This window comes from Podarcis raffonei, chromosome 8 (genome assembly GCF_027172205.1).
Source record: "Podarcis raffonei isolate rPodRaf1 chromosome 8, rPodRaf1.pri, whole genome shotgun sequence".
In the NCBI taxonomy this organism is placed as follows: domain Eukaryota; kingdom Metazoa; phylum Chordata; class Lepidosauria; order Squamata; family Lacertidae; genus Podarcis; species Podarcis raffonei.
The window spans coordinates 22205899-22224567 of NC_070609.1; the positions used below are offsets into that span (position 1 = coordinate 22205899).

The 18669-nt window shown below is 47.6% G+C and overlaps 1 protein-coding gene and 1 long non-coding RNA gene across 2 annotated transcripts in view; both read left to right on the forward strand.

Annotated features, from left to right (window-relative positions):
* Positions 1–18669, forward strand: part of LOC128418630 (uncharacterized) — a 79648-nt gene that overhangs the window by 60040 nt on the left and 939 nt on the right. The window lies entirely within an intron of this gene.
* FABP3 (fatty acid binding protein 3) lies at positions 6146–18458 on the forward strand. The gene is made up of 4 exons (XM_053398491.1): positions 6146–6377; positions 12361–12533; positions 17330–17431; positions 18148–18458. The coding sequence occupies exons 1-4, from the start codon at positions 6305–6307 to the stop codon at positions 18199–18201; spliced, it is 402 nt and encodes a 133-aa protein (XP_053254466.1). The 5' UTR covers positions 6146–6304; the 3' UTR covers positions 18202–18458.

Below are 18669 nucleotides of genomic sequence, written 5' to 3' on the forward strand. Positions count from 1 at the left end.
ACCCATAGGGAACAGAGGTGGACAGACAGACACACCTCTTGCCAAAATATATAGCAGATGGGCATTGCGGCTGGTTGCAAGGTCCGAATCTAACACAGGCAGACAAGAATTTAAAAGGTCAGTGGTAGATGACATGGGCACAACTAGGCCTCCAAACCTGGAGAAGCAGTTATATAGTGCCTGCAAAGTCTCTCCTGCAGGGAGTGGGGAACTTTTTTGAGCCTGAAGGCCACGTTCACTCATGAACAATCTTCCAGGGGCCACACAACAGTAGCAGGCAGCACCAGAGGTAACAGTGGGTGCAGCAATGGGTTTTCCTCTCATTTGGTACAGCAGGCAACACCAAAGCTGTGGATTTCTAAACACCCCCACCTCTTCACCATCCATCATGCCATGCAAGAGACATTATTCCAGTGCTAGGACACAATCCGGCAGGACAGAAGCACTTGAGGACACTGGCAGAACAACCCCTACCAGCACTTGGAGTGTGCCCCACCAACACCCAAGATCACCCAAGCTTTTGGGGGGGAGATCGTGGGCACCCTGGACAGCGTCTCCTGTGCCCTGCAGCCTCAGTGCTGCCCAGCGTACCCCCGCCCCTGCCATCCTACCCTACTGCTTGTGGAGAAAAGTGATGTGTGTGGCCTAAGGAGAGTCCCCAAGGCCAGATATGCAAGACACATGGTGTCAGGAGTGCATGCAGGAGCCAGGCTCTGTGACTAGTAGGGCTTTGCAGGACTGGGGCCTTCCTAAGTTTGTTCTGGAGAGGCAAGGCACGGCCGCACAGGTGAGTTACCCACTTGGTAACTCACTGCACCTGGTGGCAAGAGCTGGGAAGGGATACAAGGTCAGCATTTCCCTTTGGCTCTTTGCCACAGCAACTCATTTCCTGCCTTGCTGCGTTTGGCTCCTTGCTTCCTGATCCTTAGAACTCATCTTCTTGACTCCTTGCTTCTCGACTCTCAGACCCTTGGCTTCTGGACTCTTGCTCCTGCTCCCACCTCGTCATCTTTCCCCCTGTCCTGATGTCCCCAGATGGGACTTCGATCGCCCGTAGACTGGACCATGACACATGGCCTCTAAACCTTGGGTTCCCCAACTCTATTGGTTATCCAGGTCACCTGGTTGCTGTGGCAGTCACCTCAAGCAGTGCAACAGTGCTGGGGACAGATGAGAGGGGTGGCAGATCAAGAAGAAGAGGGGTGTCCTCATGCACCTTTGCCACTTCTCCTTTGGCTGTGAATGCAGCACTATGAGGAACTTGCTGCTGCCCTCCTGGGCAGGGCTCTGAGGCCGGCGGCCCCCCAAGGCTGTCTTCAGTCACCTCAGGTCATGGGTTCCCCACAGAGGCCAACACAGGCCAGTGGCAGAGTGCACAGCCCCCAGCCACTGCTCTTCCTGTTTGTCACCCTTGGCCACTGGCTTGGGTGTGCCATTCTCGGCTCAGAGCTCTTACTGCTTCTCATGAAGCATCCTCATTGAAAGACCTAAATTGACTCCTAGTACATTTCTGAGCACAATTCAAGGTGTTGGTGTTGACCTTTAAAGCCCTAAATGGCCTCGGCCCAGTATACCTGAAGGAGCGTCTCCACCCCCATCATTCAGCCTGGACACTGAGGTCCAGCACCAAGGGCCTTCTGGCAGTTCCCTCACTGCGAGAAGCAAAGCTACAGGGAACCAGGCAGAGGGCCTTCTCAGTAGTGGCACCCACCCTGTAGAACGCCCTACCATCAGATGTCAAAGAGATAAACAACTACCTGACATTTAGAAGACATCTGAAGGCAGCCCTGTTCAGGGAAGTTTTTAATGTGTGACATTTTAATGTATTTTTAATCTTAGTTGGAAGCCGCCTAGAGTGGCTGGGGAAACCCAGCCAGATGGGCGGGGTACAAATAATAAATTATTATTATTACATATCCTTAACAAACTACAATTCCCAGGGTGGGTGCACTATTTTCTGATTTGCCTCAGGTGGCAAAATGTCTTGGGCCAGTCCTGTCTCTGGTGGATTGCAGAAGTTGCAAAACATTAAGGCGAGGCGGACAACTCTAAGCATGAGCTTGAGAAAGCTGACATTATTGAATGTAACACAGACCACATTCCATGCAATACTTAGCCCCCTAACACAACTCAGATTTCAGTATCAAAGTCAGATCCAGGAACCGTTATTGCTGCTCTTAGTGCTGAGTTAGGTGACCACAGGCCCAAGTTGAACAGGGTGGGCAGTGCTTTCGGGAGCCATGTTGCTCTGCAGCTACTAGACAGCATGGCTTGTGCAGGAATCGGTAGCAATATGGACTGAGGCCACCTGGCGTCTCTTTCCACCAGTGGGCCAGGAGCCAGCACTGGGAAAGCAGCCTTTGGCAGGGTCAGCAGGACAGAGTGACCTTGCTGGGAAAGGAACATGCCCTAAATAGTCTGGTGGCATTGCAGAAACCCGTTGAATAAATAATCGCAGTCACTCTTCTGTCCGAAAGAAGATTGTCGCATCAGAGACTACCTTCATGGCAACAATTAGTTTCCCACAGTCCGACCAATCCAAAGCTTGTTCATGGGATCCGTATGTGCACATCAGAGTCCCTATGTGCACAAGCAATAACTCTGAATCAAGGCTGTGTCTGTTGCTCCTGCACCTTTAAGAATTGTGTAGATAAGGGGATTTTAGCGGTTGTAGCTATTAAAGGCGCAGGAGCTCTGTGCTCTTTTGCTTCCAGCCAGCCGAGTGGGGAGAGGCATCAAGCTAAACACAGTAGAGAGAGCAGTGTTCATCTAGAATTGGCAGATTAGCCAGAGGTTAAATTTTGCTGCTTTAGCCGCGTGTGCCAGTTCCCAACACAGAATGAAACCCTGCCCAGCAGCTATCATCATGCCCCATGTATTAGACTGATGGCCTCACAGGCCTAATTTGACTCCCAGTGGACCAGAGGTTTCCCATCCATAATCTAGGCCAAGCACCCCCAAACTCGGCCCGCCAGATGTTTTGGGACTACAACTCCCATCATCCCTAGCTAGCAGGACCAGTGGTCAGGGATGATGGGAATTGTAGTCCCAAAAATATCTGAAGGGCAAAGTTTGGGGATGCCTGGCCTAGGCTATCCTCCTAGTGGTGCAGCAATAAATCTGCCAGCACATTTGCAAAGCTAAACAGGGTCTGGTATGGTTTCAAATTGTATGGGGGACTTCTTGTTGAGATTCCCGCATTGCAGGGGGTTCGACGAGATGACCCTGGGGGTTCCTTCCAATTCTGCAATTCTATGAGATGGATCTAGAAACAGAATACAAAGCTCTTCTATAGTTCTACACAATCCTTCTTTGTTTTTTTACATTAGTTCCCACCACCACCCACACCGACACATGTGGCATTTAATGATGTTTTATGATGCTTCTGCCTGCCCTTGGCTTTTACTGTTGTTTGTTCCTTTTATAACCATTGCCGTTTTCATTGTGCTTTGCTTCATTTTATTGGAAGCAGGAATGCTGCATGAATGGCAGAGCACTAAAAAGGTAAAGGACTCCCGGATGGTTGAGTTCCGGCAAAGGCGACTATAGAGTGTGGCGCTCATCTCGCTTCAGGTTGAGGGATCCGGCGTTTGCCCACAAATAGCTTTCCGGGTCATGTGGCCAGCATGACTAAACTGCTTCTGGCACAATGGAACACCGTGACAGAAACCAGATCGCACGGAAACACCGTTTACCTTCCTGCTGCAGTGGTACCTACTTATCTACTTGCACTGGCATGCTTTTGAACTGCTAGGTTGGCAGGAGCTGGGACAGAGCAACGGGAGCTCACTCCGTCGTGGGGATTCAAACCACCAACCTTCTGATCAGCAAGCCCAAGAGGCTCAGTGCTTTAGACCACAGCACCACCTGCTAGCAGTACCCTATCGGTGATGCTGTGGTTGCTGGGATGGCGCAGGGCAATGGTCATGGCAGCTCCGTGTTGGCCATGACCTCACTGCTGCCTTGCCTCATCCCCATTCTGGGGAATGCAGTGCCACCGCCAGTCCACCCCTCTCATGCCCTGTGGCTGGTTGATATGGACCACATTGAAGCCTATGAGGAAATGCTGAGTGGGTGTCAATATTTTAAATCAGGGGTGGCTAACCTTTTTATGCCCAAGGGGGTTCACTTTGCAGAAATAGGGGGGGGGAGTGAGTGGGATTTTGCAGCCCCGTGTACATTAATTAAAATGATTGAACTTAAATTATAATTAATGGCTGCTATTAATTCAACTAAATTTTGGGGAGGTCTTGGGAGACCTTAATATGGCTGTGTGTTGTGGGGAGGGGAGGAGGCCCATGGGTCAGGGGTTTTACTATCCCTGTTTTAAATGATGCCTCCTTAAGTATTTCAGTCAAAACTCTCTTAAAGAGACTCAGGAGGACAGAAGGGAGATGCAAATAGGGACATGTGCACAGAATAGCAGCTCTTTTGGGGACCTCAAATTCAGTACAGGTTTTTTTGGAGGGTGAGATTGCCGCGACTGGCTCCCCATCCCTTTAACACAATGCATTCCCTAATAAACCCGGGGCTGATGGGAACATGTGGAGGGCACCAGCTTGGCAAAGGCTGTTCTTATGAATGTAGCCCCAACACCTATCAACTTGAATGTCTGAAAAACGCCTATCTGCAGGCCTTTAATCCACTGCTGTGTTGCAAAGGCTATGGCAGAAGAAACACAGAATCACAGAATTGTAGAGTTGGAAGGGACCCCAATGGTCATCTAGTCCAACCCCCTGCAATGCAGGACTCCACCTTTGGGTGGGTGGGCTCAAACCACCAACTTTCTGGTTAAGAGCCAAATGCACTGACCCATCAATAGGTGAGAGTCAGGGAGTGGGGCTTGGGGATTTCAACAAGGGCCCACCCACCTCCTTGCAAACATCACTTGAGAACTGCTTGCAGCACCTTCAGAAAACAAAGCCGACAAGTTGATTGTGGCATGCTCTTTCACAGATCAGAGGCACAAAGTGCTGTCCTCAGTTGACCAGAATATGTCTATATTTACACACGGGTAAGGGGTGACGGAATGTTGATAGTGGGGTCAAGAACCAACAACATGCAAAGGGAGAGAGCCAGCATGCTGCGAGTTCCAATCCCCACCCAGCCATGACCCTCGTTCAGGCCACAGGAACGCAGGAAGCCGCGTCAGATCAAGGGTCCATCTAGCTCAACATTGTCTACACTGACTGGCAGCAGCTCTCCAGGTTTCAGACTGGGGGTGTCTCTCAGCTCCACCTGGCAGAAGGTCCACCTGACCTTCTGTGTGCAAACCAGACGTTCTGCCATTGAGCTGCAGCCCTTCCCTGTTTGCTGAGTATAATTGGTTGGTCCGTGCTATGAATTCCACCCAAAGACAGCGACAGTCCAGAAACGCCCTCCGACTGCCATGCTGCGTACTCACCTACCTGGGAGTAAGCCAGATTTGATTCAGAGGGGCTGGCTTCTGAGTAGATATATCTAAGACGGTGCTGTTAGCAGGACAGTCCCTCTCCCGCTCTCAAACACACACACACACACACACACACACACACAGTGCACCCTACTTCACAGGGTTGTTGTGAAAATAAAATTGGACGGAGAACAGTGTATACTGCAGCTCCTCATACAAAAGTGCTAGAGATTAGCCTATCATACAAGAGGCACCTGCTGAAATTCCCTCTTCTTACCCCAATTAAGGTGGAGCAGCCTCATCCCCTTTTGCATTTGGCCTGCCTAGCAGGAAAGATGGCATAAACTTACAATACAACGACAATTATAGCAATAGTAATTAAAGAGGAAGCACAGATCCCAACGCTGCAGTGGCCACTTCTATTTTATCCTATCAGTCTGGGCACAACCCCTGCCCCTTCTAAACCCGGTGATAGGCCACAGCAAAGTCTGCCAAGGACCGTGTCTGTGGGGGGGCTGGGATGGCCGAGAGGCTACACCAGTTGAATCCCAGCCTGTCTTGTCGAGACGCTACACCAGTTCAATCCCAGCCTGTCTTGCAGCAGCAGCACCAAAAGCGGCTCCACCCGGCAGGCGTTCCTAAAGGCTTCGAAAGCATTCGGTAGCTCGTTCGGGCTGCTCCAATCTCCCGGCTTGTCGCTTACAAGGGGTGGGGGTGCGGGGTATGACGGACAGCCCATCACTTGCTCTTTCCCACCCATGTGATCAGAAGCAAGAGCTATTTAAGGGAGGCCGGCGGCCGCGCCTGGAAAATATATATATATATAAATATAAAGAGCGCCAAGCTAGCTAGCAAGCGCGCTGCGTGAAAGCCTCTCTCCTTGCTGCACAAACATTCCCGGCAAGGCTCGCCATGGCTGAGGCTTTCGCAGGCGTCTGGAACCTGGTCGACAGCTGCAATTTCGACGATTACATGAAAGCTATCGGTAAGAGCAGGGATACTATTTTTCCTCCCGTTTTGGGGGTAGGGGGTGGGGTAGGGGAGAGACTGCCTTGGAGGAGAGCGCACAACCTTGCAGGCTGCTGGCACTGCAACCCCGAGAAGCCAGCGGGGTTTTTCCTTCCACCATCAATCACTCGCCCGCCCGGGAGGCTGAAATGTTATCGGTGCATCTTGGAATGCGCTCTGCTTGGGCAGCTTGCTCGGTGCGGTGCCATTTGGTAACGCCGGGCGCCGGCGAGCTGGGGCGTTTTCTCCTCCGCGGCCATCTGGAAATCGCTTGGAGAAGTTGAGCCGCCAGCCACGTGGGCGGAGGGCCGGCATTTCATTCAAACCTTCCCGTTTTGTAGTACTGAAGGAGCTCCGCGGCGGATTAGGCTGCCGGGAGAATCCTTCCCTCTTAATCCCTTCTGGGTGTAAATGCGTTTAATTCGGATCCTTGCCGTGGCTGCAGGTGGTGCGTAGGGTAGCTCGGGTATATTGCATTCTGCTGCCCCCAGCCCCACCCCCGGAGGTGCAGAAAGCAGAACCCCCGCGTCACAGCATAATCCCAGGTCTACGGGGGGGGGGCCCTATTGAATTCCATGGGGCTTACGCCCAGGTAACGGTGGTTAGGGATTGCAGCCATCCATTTGTTGTAGCAAAACGCAGCCTTGGGGCGCTTTAAGAGCGAACGCGTGCACTAGGTGGCGTGGGCTTTCCTGGATTTGCAGAGGAGAGGAAAACGCCACGTGTGGAAAGGGTTGGGGACGCGTGTCTGCCGCTGCAGCGAGCAAAACTGCACGCTTCTCGGCGCGTTTCAATAAGCCAAGAAAACGGATCTAGCTGCCCAGTCGTGAATCTCGAGTATGATGCATTATCTCTCGTGCATGGTGCTTAGCCTAGAACTAAGCTTAATGGCGCTTGCTTCCGAGTAACGCACAAAAGGTCTCGCGGTTAAGAGGCGCCCGGAGGCACCGGGCGAGGTCAGAGCGGTGAACCAAGTTTGGGGAAGAGGGCGGGGAAAGCCAGCCCGGGGCAGCTGCGCTTTCGGCTCATCTTCCATTTGCGCTAGGCCACGCCGCCTCCGCCCAGGGCGCTCCTCTCTCCGTCTGTGGGGCGATTGGTTTACGCTGGTTGGAATGGGGCCAAACCCCGCCCGCTTGGCTCCTGCAGCGCCTTGGCAGAGCTGCCCGCCCGAGATTTATTCCTCCTCTTATTCTTGGGCCACAAAATGGAAAGGGTGGGATTTAAACCTATCTTAGCCTGTCCTATGCAAAGCAAATGACTCAGTGACTTACTCGGGAGTAAGTCCCATCATAAGTAAGGCTTGCTCCGAAGTAAATGCAGGTAGAATCACTGCATAACTGATGGAGAGTTGAGCTGACTTATTTTCTTTTGTTTCATGTTCATTACGGTTTGATCATTACATTTATATGGCAACTTTCCTCCCGGGAGCTCAAGCTGTCCTAAATGGTTCCTTTTCCTTCCCATTTTATCTTCACAACAACCCTGTGAAGTAGGCTGTGCCTTGAGTGACTGGCCCCAGGTCACCCAGTGAATTTATGGCCAAGTCGGGATTCGAACCCTGGTCTCCCAGGTCTTAGCCTGATATTCTAGCCACTACACCACACTGGCTCTCTTAATATGTTCTGCATTTTATTCTCTCGCTTTTATATGTGAGCCCTGAGCAGCCCTATACACCCCCTCATTGTAATCCACAGCCCTACTCTTTATGGGAAGGGCATGCCTCATTTGTGCTAGTTTCTACCATTGTCATTAGTTAGGGGTCAGAGCCCTCTCCAGGGCTTTGTAATGCATATGTACCTAAGTGCATGAGCATTTGCACTAAAGCACCATGTAGTGCTCAGCCTGCCATTTTGCACAAAGCTTGAGGTATACTTGGAGCTGCTTATCTGACTTTATCTCTTCCCCCTTCAGATTTCTCCCTCTGTCTGCAAACTTGGGTAGTGAGTGCTGCTGGACTGGTACCACAAAAACCCCAAAACAAAACCCTCCTGTTGACACAAGCAGGAGGTATCAGCATATGTGGAGAGAATCCTGAAGGGGAACCCCTCCCCCCCCCCAAGGCTCCATGAGTACTGAGCATGCTCAGTAGCCATGGAATGTAGGGAAAAATAAGAGTGGAAAAAATTCCAAGAGTTTGGGCGTATTGTATATAATGAATGAAAAAAGATATTCAAATTCCCATTCACAAAGAAGGCCAGAGGCCTTTTTATTAGGGATTATGTCAACTGAAATCAAGAAAGAAGTAAGACCATTTTTTATGTACGCAACATCTGCTGCTAGGATTCTGGTCGCAATGAATTGGAAGAGTGAAATGACACCTACAAAGTCAGAATGGCAGGTAAAAATGACAGAATACACATCCAATTGGCAATAATGATGGGGAGAGATAGAGGGTACTCAGTGCAGAAGGTGAATAAAGAATGGATAGTATTTAAAGAATATTTGAAAATCTATTATAATAGCAAAAACCTCATGGCAGACCTTAAATGATTCTTGTAATGTATAGACAACAAACTAAAGAATATTTCTCTGAAGGAAATTAGGGAAACAAAGTATAATATGATACTGTGTAAAAAATAATATATGAGATTTAGTTTTTTGAATACAATTGGAAGTTTAATATCTTTCTTACTTTCCTTTATTTTCTTTTTGTTGTGTAGTGTTTGTGCATAAATTGTAACATGGCAAATTGTTGTGTAAATATGTGTTGAATGTTTAATAAAGATTTTTTTTTAAAAAAAAGAAATGTAGGAGGACAGCTCAAAAAGAGAAAAGGGAAAATGGGAGGAGAGTGGAATTATCTGCTTAGAGATAATATTGGGTGGCTGGAACCTTGGGACAAGAGCACTTCAATTAGGAGGGGGAGTATGCTGCAACACTTTGTTGCAGAGCCCACTTCTATTACTCCTTTAAATTAAAAAAACAAACATCTTTCAGATTGATGGGATATGAGGCTATGGCAGGGTTAAAGAATACAGCAAGTGAAATAGACTCTTCCACAGAGCTACGGCATGAAGAGGCTCAGGTGGTGTTTTGTGGTTTGATGACTGGGGTGTTTATTATGTGCCTTTTTTCAGCTGGAAAATGTTGGAGGCTGTGATGCTCTGTGGAATCTTCTTGTGTGCTTGTTGAAACTGGGAAAAGTTGCTGGGAGATTGTCTAAGAGCGGCAAATCAGTACAGAACAGGCAGGGCCTAATTTCTGGTGGCATGATAAATATGCTGATTAAAAATTTAAAATATCAAAAAAGAAATTCCAGAAGAGGGCAAAGTACCTTTTGGCCCTGTACACTCTTTGGCCAGGAAATTGGAAGATGAGATTAGGTTCACATGACGCCATACATTTAAAATACTATGCTACCACTTTAAACAGTTGCGGCTTCCCTCAAAGAATCCTGGGAGCTGTAGTTTAAGGGTGCTGAGAGTTGTTAGGCAACTACTATTCCCCTCACAGAGCCATATTTTTCAGAGTTGCCTGGGAAGAGGGATTGACTATTAAACCACTTGGAGAATTGTAGCTCTGGGAGGAGAATGGAGCAACTCTCAGAACCCTTAACAAAACCCCCAGAATTCCCTGAGGGAGCCATGAGTGTTACAAGTCCTATAACAGTGTTTTAAATGTATGGTGTGAATGTGGCCAAGTTTCTACCTTAATGAGAAATTGGGCAGAATCCTGCCTGCATGCTTTCTGTTGTATCTCTCAATAAGTAAAGGAGTTAGAGACTTGCTTATTTTCTGTGTGTGTGAGAGAGAGGGGTGGGTGGATGGAATATTCCAGGGAAGGTCAGTTCCCATGGTGCTTATCTTCCTTCTTGGAATACTAGCATACCTTATTGCACTCTGGGCAAGATTATTTTCCTCCTCCAAGGACACTCGAAGGCCCCAGTAGACATTGTGACATGTTTGGAGGAACTAAGGGCATTTATTTAACTGGCAATAGCAATCCAGGATCTCAGCAAATGCTTTCAACATTGTCTGCTAACTGGAATCCTTTTTACTGTATTTTTTGCTCTATAAGACTCACTTTTTCCGTCCTAAAAAGTAAGGGGAAATGTGTGTGCGTCTTATGGAGCGAATGCAGGCTGCACAGCTATCCCAGAAGCCAGAACAGCAAGAGGGATTGCTGCTTTCACTGTGCAGCAATCCCTCTTGCTGTTCTGGCTTCTGAGATTCAGAATATTTTTTTTCTTGTTTTCCTTCTCCAAAAACTAGGTGCGTCTTGTGGTCTGGTGCGTCTTATAGAACAAAAAATACGGTAACTGGAGACCCCAGCAGTTGGGGTTTTCTACAAGAAAAGCAGCATGTTCTCCATCCCTGAGCTTCCGACCCTTCTGTTAATCATAGGAACCTACAACATAATCTTGTAACAGGTCACACCATTGGCCTATCTTGCTCAGTATTCTCTATATTTAGGGGTGGCGAAACCCAGGACCAGGAGCCAAATCCTTCTGTACAAAGATAAAATCTGTATTTGTTGCTTTGGCTGCTTTGGCCTCTGGCCTTGGAAGACTGCCCAGAAGAGGATGTTGAATTGTAAAATTGGAAGGGACCACAAGGGTTCATCTAGTCCAGCCCCCTGCAATGCAAGAATCTTTTGTCCTACATGGCTCTTGAATGCACAACTCTGAGATTAAGAGTCTCATGCTCCGCAGACTGAGCTTGAGCTGGAAAGTTTCCCGGCCCTTGCTCTGCATTGACTAGATATCAGACAAGTTGCGCATGCTTGGCTGTACCTGAGGATGATGGGGACTTCAAACCTGGTACCTTTTGCATGCAAATCAGATGCTCCATCACTGAGCTTACGGTCCTTTTCCCAATCACAGAGGATGTGGAAGAGATCTCAGTTTTAAAAGCAGAACTGACCTGGGGAACAGAAAGGAAAAACTCACCCGCTCTGAAATTTTCTGACAGTTCTCACCTTTGGGAGATATGGAGGTGAGGTCCACCACCCACCCCATCTTCAAAGTAACCCTCTTAAAATTGTATCTATTAGGCCACCTTTTCTTCAAGGGGCTCCCCATTTTAGCCTCCCAGCATCCTCGTGAGGTGTGCAAGTCTTGGTGAATGCCACTGGTCCAAGGTCATGCAGTGAGCCTTAAGGCAGAATAGGATTTGAACCTGGGTCTGCTCCAGACCTAGTCTGACACACTATACACTACGCAACACACTAGTTACGGATCTTGGGAGGGGGAATGTAAGGCTTGCTGGTCATAGGGTGCAATGCGTATGGAAGACTGGGCTCTCTGGTAGGAGCACAATGAAGCTGTTCCTTTCCATTGCAGTTGCCAGCAAGGGTACGAATCCAATCAGATTAGCAGCTAAATGAGGAGAGGTCCACCCCCAAAGGAATGCAAATGGTAAGAGTCTTGCCACACTGCTAAATCCTGCCTGGAGAGCTCTCATTTGCAGCTTATCATATACAAACATGTGGGTCTCTTAGGAGTCCTCTCCTCTACATGGCTGAATGCCAGAAAGAACACTCCCTACAAGGACTGGTGATGGAGGCCTGATTTCTCTATCTCAGTAAGTCAAGAAGGACTCGCTTGCTCCACCTTCAGTGCAACTGATTTCATTTTGATGAATAAGCCTTTGTTCCTTTTGGTGGTGTTGCTGGGTGTTGGGTTATTGTGTTCTGTTGTGTGTGTGTGTTTAACCGAGCAGTTTTGTGAGCAGCTCTCTCAAGAAGGTATGGGGGAACCTTGGGCCCTCCAGATGTTGCACCAACCCTAGTGAGCATAGCTAATGGCCCACAATGATGGGAGTTGTGGTTCAGCAACATCTGGAAGGTCAAAGATTCCCACACCTCCACCTTCTTTTTAATCCTTCATTAGCTTTCTTCTGTTTTAACAAATCTGCTTTTCATACCAGCATCCCATCAATGCTGTGATTATTATGGCACACTGACTTCCAAGCTTCTAGGCTGCTAATTCCCACCCCCTTTAACCTCTCCTTTTCCTGCAGGCGTGGGCTTTGCCACGAGGCAGATGGCAAACCTGACCAAACCCACCACCATTATTGAGGTTGACGGCAACAAGATCACCCTCAAGACCCAGAGCACTTTCAAGAGCACGGAGATCAAATTCACAATAGGAGAAGAATTTGATGAGACGACCGCAGATGACAGACATGTCAAGGTAGAGTTCTGGCTGTCAAGATTGTGGTTGCAACCCTTGCTAGGTCCCATCAGGAGCTACAAAAGGGTTAGACAAGAATATAGAATATGTTTTATAGCCGATCAGACTGATTTGTCTATTTAGCCCATGACTGTCTAGTTTGACTGGCCATGTTGTCAGCCGCTAGCAGTCCAGGCTGGTTTATTTAGGGCAAATGGGGCACTACCACACCACCCAGGGTCTGGCCTCAGCCCAGCCCTCACCTGCTTGCCTTCTTACTTGCATCCAGTTCAAAGGGGTAGCACTGTCTACTTGCTTCCTGCTCCTTAGTCCCATAGTTGCCCTTGTAAAACTCAGCAGGAAGGATTGTGCTGATGAGTACTTTTACTATGTAAATAACGTTCTCTCTCTCTTTTTTAAATTTGATTTCTTTGTTTCTTATCTTTGTTACTTCATTTTTTCTTTCTTTATAAATTTTCTATTTTATATAATTTTCTTTCTTTTTTTACCTGTTAAGAGATAGTACATAATGTTTGTATAGACATGCAAATCTTTTAATCAATAAAGAATTAATAGTTAAAAAAAAACTCAGCAGGTCATGGGGCGAAACCAGGGCTTTTTCAGCTGTTGCCCCCGATCTGGTGGAACTCTCTGCCACAAGAGACTAGGGCCCTGCGGGACTTGACATCTTTCCGCAGGGCCTGCAAGACAGAGCTGTTCCATCAAGCCTTTGGCCAAGGCCAGTGGCGTAGCGTGGGTTGTCAGCACCCGGGGCAAGGCAAGTAATTTGCGCCCCCTAACCCGTGGATTTGCGCCCCCTAACCCGTGGATTTGCGCCCCCTAACCCTAACCCCCAGATGTTGCGCCCGGTGCAGCTGGCCCCCCCTGCTCCCCCCACGCTACGCCACTGGCCAAGGCACAGCCTGACTCCCTCCTTTGGCAATCTTCACAGAACTCTAGCCCAATGGTTGCCATCAATTTGATTTGAATTAATTTTATAATGAAATGATTTTAGAATGTTGTATTTTACTGTTGTTAGCTGCCCTGAGCCCGGCTTCGGCTGGGGAGGGCGGGATATAAATAAATCGTTGTTGTTGTTGTTGTTGTTATTTATTATTAATTGATTCTGCTTGTCATTGACTCTGCCTTCCACCCTACCATTCCAAATGGACACCAGCCACCACTGCCTACTGCCTGATCCTTGTCACTCGAGATGCCAGGACGGAACCAAATCAGTGGAGATTAAGTCTCACACTGGCCATGATGCCTATGTCCTGCCTCCACTGGGTTGGGAATCACCAGTGGGGAGAATTTCTGCTGTGCTGCTGTCCTGCTTGCAGGCTTCCTGTGAGCACCGGGTTGCCCACTCTGAGAACAGGATGCTGGGCAAGCTGGACCTTTGGCCTGATCCCGTAGGGCTTTCCTTCTGTTCTTAACTTGGGGAGAAATGCCAAGGTGCTACAGAAACATAAAGTGATGAGGGCCTGGGAGAGAGAATGCAGATGGTCAGGAAATAGGAACATTTGGCCCTCCACTTGTTGCTAAACTACAGCTTCTGTCAACCCCACCCAGCATGACCAAAAGCCAGGAATAATGGAAGTTGTAGTTCAGCAACCTCTGGAGGACCAAAGGTTCCTTACACTTGGAGTAGGTGGCAATGTGCTCAATTCTACAGGACAGCCTCTCCTGGTATGCCCCGCGGAGGACCTTAAGGTCCACAAATGACAACATTTTGGAGGTCCAGGTTGCAAGGTGGTTAGATTGGTCTCAACTAGGGCCAGGGCCTTTTCGGTACTGGCTCCGACTTGGTGGAACGCTCTGTCACAAGAGACTAGGGCCCTGCAGGACTTGACATCTTTCCACAGAGCCTGCAAGACAGAGCTGTTCTGCCTGGCCTTTGGTTTGGACTCAGTCTGACCCTTATGTTTCCCTCCCCTTATGGTTTTGATCTATGGGCTACTTTTAAAATGAGGCTGCATTTTAAATTGCATTTTAACCTGTATTTTAAATTGGTGGGTTTTTTCCTATTTTGTTTTTACTGTAATTTTACTGGTGTTAGCCTCCCTGAGCCCGGCTCTGGCTGGGGAGGGTGGGGTATAAATAAAATTTATTATTATTAATTGTCATTAATCAGCTTGATCAGTTTCACTAGGAAGACTCTGCTTTATGGTCCATACGGAAAGGGCTTTGTTTGGGAGTAGCCCAGGGTACCTGACCCCTTGGTCATTTGTGCTGCCACCCCCCAAACTCTCCTACTCCTTCTCCCCCTTATTTTCAACCTTTGCTTGCAGAGCTGCTGGGTTTCCTGCAAAGTGCCAAGCTGGCAAGATCCCATTCACCCAGTCTCTTAAATTGCCTAGAAGTCTTCTCTACATTCATTCAAATTTGTGACATGGGCTTGTGACCAGAGTCCTTTAGGTACCTAGTCACAAGCTGGTCATTGCATCTGACCAGACCAGAGCTTACCTGTTTTTCTATAAGCGTTGGGTTTTTCTGTAGTGTTAGCAGTGCTTTTTTTAGGGGATACTCAAGAGCACACAGTACCGGCACCTCTTTTTGTTGTTGTAAAAAGTGTGGCACTTACTGAAACAACTTCAGTAAAAAAAGTACAGTGGTACCTCGCATTAAGTACTTAATTCCTTCCGGAGGTCCATACTTAACCTGAAACTGTTCTTAACCTGAAGCACCACTTTAGCTAATGGGGCCTCCTGCTGCTGCCAGGCCACCGGATCACGATTTCTGTTCTCATCCTGAAGCAAAGTTCTTAACCCAAGGTACTATTTCTGGGTTAGCGGAGTCTGTAACCTGAAGCGTATGTAACCTGAAGCGTATGTAACCCAAGGTACCACTGTACTGAGTGTTAGGTTATTCCAGTCTCGGAGCAGAGTTAGATTTGATATCAATTTGGAACAAATGGAACCTGTAACAAAAGCTGGGCAGGTGCATGCTTACTCTAGAGCAGGCCATGCTGAACTCAGCAAGTCTTATTTTTGAGTAAACCAGCAGAGGTTTGCACTGATTAACAACCTTAAGTTTGCATACTGGATTCCTATTCATCGAAGTGGTTTTCTCTTACCTGTTATCAGATCCTGAACAAACCAATTCCGTTGCTGTGACGTTGATATTTATTGTCTGTCAAAAGAAGCTGTGCTACTGGTTTCTACCCTCAAATGACACAGCCTGCAGCTCCGAAGCCTTGCCGGGGGTGGGTGGGGTTTAAAATAAAAAAGTAGGTTAGAGCGTATTAAAACAATTCTTCTTTTCAATAATCACATAGCCATGACTCACTGCAGGATCTCTGTTACTGGTGAGAGCAGCTTATGATGATGCCACGACATATTTTAAAAACATAGGCTGTGAGCCGAAACTGATTTTAATTGAAGTTTGAGAGGCCCACAAGCTTGTTTTTTAGATCCATTTTTGCCCTGGTATGTTAATGTGATGGGGAAAGAAGGGTTTTTTGTTCCAAGTGGTGAAAGTAAATTCTTCCAGTGCTTTTCCTTATTCTCAAAAAGGTGCCTGTATTGAGGACTTGCTGGTGTGCAGTTTCAGTTACCCTTGCTTAAAGGAAAAAGCCAAATGACTTAATTGACTAAAAATATTGTTTTAAGTGGTGTAGAGACACTTGTCAAGCAAAACATAACGGGTGGGGGGGCAATGGAAATATCTCATTTGCGTTCCATAGGAAGCAAGCATGTGTGAATTACTGGCAAGCTGCATGTTTGACCTTCGAAGCAAATGATTTTGGCTGGCAGGCAGCCAGAGGACAAGATGTTAAAACAACATGTATGGCCTGCGAGAGGTTCTGCTTTAGAGCTTCGCAGGAGTTGCAGGGCACTCTGCACAGATGACCTGAGCCTGAAGGTTAACAATAGGATAGGCTTACAGCAGCTGGCAGCCTCACTGGCTCCCACGTGGGGCACATATAAGGGTGGGGGATATGACTCAGTTCACATTTAAAGGGGAACTTGCCTAACCTAAACCTTCTGAAACAATATGAGAACTGAAAGGCCCAGTCATCCTTCAAAATCCACACTTATCTGAAGGAGCGTCTCCATCCCCATCATACTGCCCGGACACTGAGGTCCAGTGCTGAGGGCCTTCTGGCAGTTTCCTCACTGTGAGATGCCAAGTTACAGGGAATCAGGCAGAGGGTCTTATTGGTGGTGGCACCCACCCTTTGGAACGCCCTCCCACCAGATGTCAAAGAGAAAAACAACTACCAGACTTTTAGAAGACATCTGAAGGCAGCCCTGTTTAGGGAAGCTTTTAATGTTTAACAGACTGTTGTATTTTAATATTTTATTGAAAGCCACCCAGAGTGGCTGGGGAAACCCAGCCAGATGGGCAGGGTATAAATATTTATTATTATTATTATTATTATTATTATTATTATTATTTTGCATTGTGGTTCTTTGGCCAAATAAGACATACAAATATGTGGAGCATTGTTAGGAGACTCCTGTTCTTCCTCAGAGCTACATTTCCCAAGATTTCCTGGGGGAAATGATTAAACCACTCTAGAAATTGCAGCTCTGGGACAGGAATAGGGGCTTCCTAAAAACTCTCAGCATCCTTAACAAAGCTCCCAGGATTTTTTGGAGGAAGCCATGGCTGTTTAAAGTGGGGTGATACTGCCTTAAATCCATAGTGCAGATGGGGCCTTGCTTACAACCCACCCAAGGGATGAAACTGTCTGTCCGCCTTCCTCCTCTGTAGTCTCTCTGTGTTGCGCTTGTGGAACTCAGAATTCTTTTCTGTTACGAACCACAATTCTGCGGCTCTCTAACGAGTTTGATTTTATTTATTTCTTTCAGTCCCTTGTGACACTAGATGGAGGGAAGCTCCTTCATGTGCAGAAATGGGATGGGAAGGAGACCTCGCTAGTCCGAGAACTGAAGGACGGAAAGTTGATTTTGGTAAGACAAAGTACGCTGCTCTTTACCTGTGGCCTACATGGGCAAGTTAAAAATTTGAAGAGAAAACTGCAAGGGAAGGAAATCACTGCTGGAAACTATTTAACCTGCCTCCAACCCCACCCCACCCCTGGTCACATGAAAATGTGCCTGGAAAAAAACAAGCAAGTAACTCTTTACTTTGGCTGTGTCTGCAATTTAATGGTTGGTTGGCTATATCAATTAGAAACATTTTGATCAACCGCAAGAGGTGCCCACTTAATCAGGCTGCAGGGTTGTTGTTGTTTTTCAAATTTGTGCTTTAGACAAGTACATACAGTCATTGTCGGTGGAGGCACTGCCCCACCCTGGGAACCCTTGTGCTAAGTGTGGCAATGATATCTCAAGAGCCAAACCTATGCAAAAAAAATGTCAAACTAAAGTCCCATCCTAGTCCGCCATCTTGATTCAAGATGGTGTCACCAAGATGGTGACAAAGTCTTCTGCACCCAGCTTGGAAACCCTTGTGCCATGTTTGGCAATGATATTTCAAGAGGCAGACAAACCTATGGAGAATAGACAGTGAAACCTCTTTCCAAAATATACATTAGATATTAGCCCACCCTTATGGTTTTGTAAGTAATGCCCCAAGACTAAGTCGTTATACAGTCTATAACAGGCCTCCTGGGGGGTCACAGGGTTTCTGGGCTAAGACTTGCTTACCTTTTCTTCTCTTTCAGACTCTGACGATGGGCACTGTGGTCTGCACCCGTACCTATCAAAAAGCGGAATAAGAGCCTGTACCTGTTCTCTTGCCAATTCATCCAATGCCAAACTTGTTGCCAAATTGCCTTTGTGATTCCCTTCCTCCCCACAAGTGTTTTTTGTATAGTTGTTGAACCTTTTTGAATCTGTTCAGTATGCAACTTGAACTCTCTCACCCTGATCTTTGGGGTTTTCTTTTCTTTCATTGCTTTTTTTAAAAATACTGAAGAAGTGGGCGAGGCAGAAACAAGCTATGTGGAAGTAATAAACTGAAATAGCTGTGTAATGGTGTCTGGCTGAGTCTCTGTCTGCTTGCCCTTGATGACATAACTGGGATTATGACTAATAAATCATTCCATTTGTGTGTGGGGGGGGGGAGCTTTTCAGCCCAGGAGCCACATTCCTTCACAAGCAACCTTTAGGGAGCCATGTGGTACTGATGAGCTGGGCCAGAGGCACAGACTCCTAATAGTAGAGTGCTTTCCAGCAGCAACATT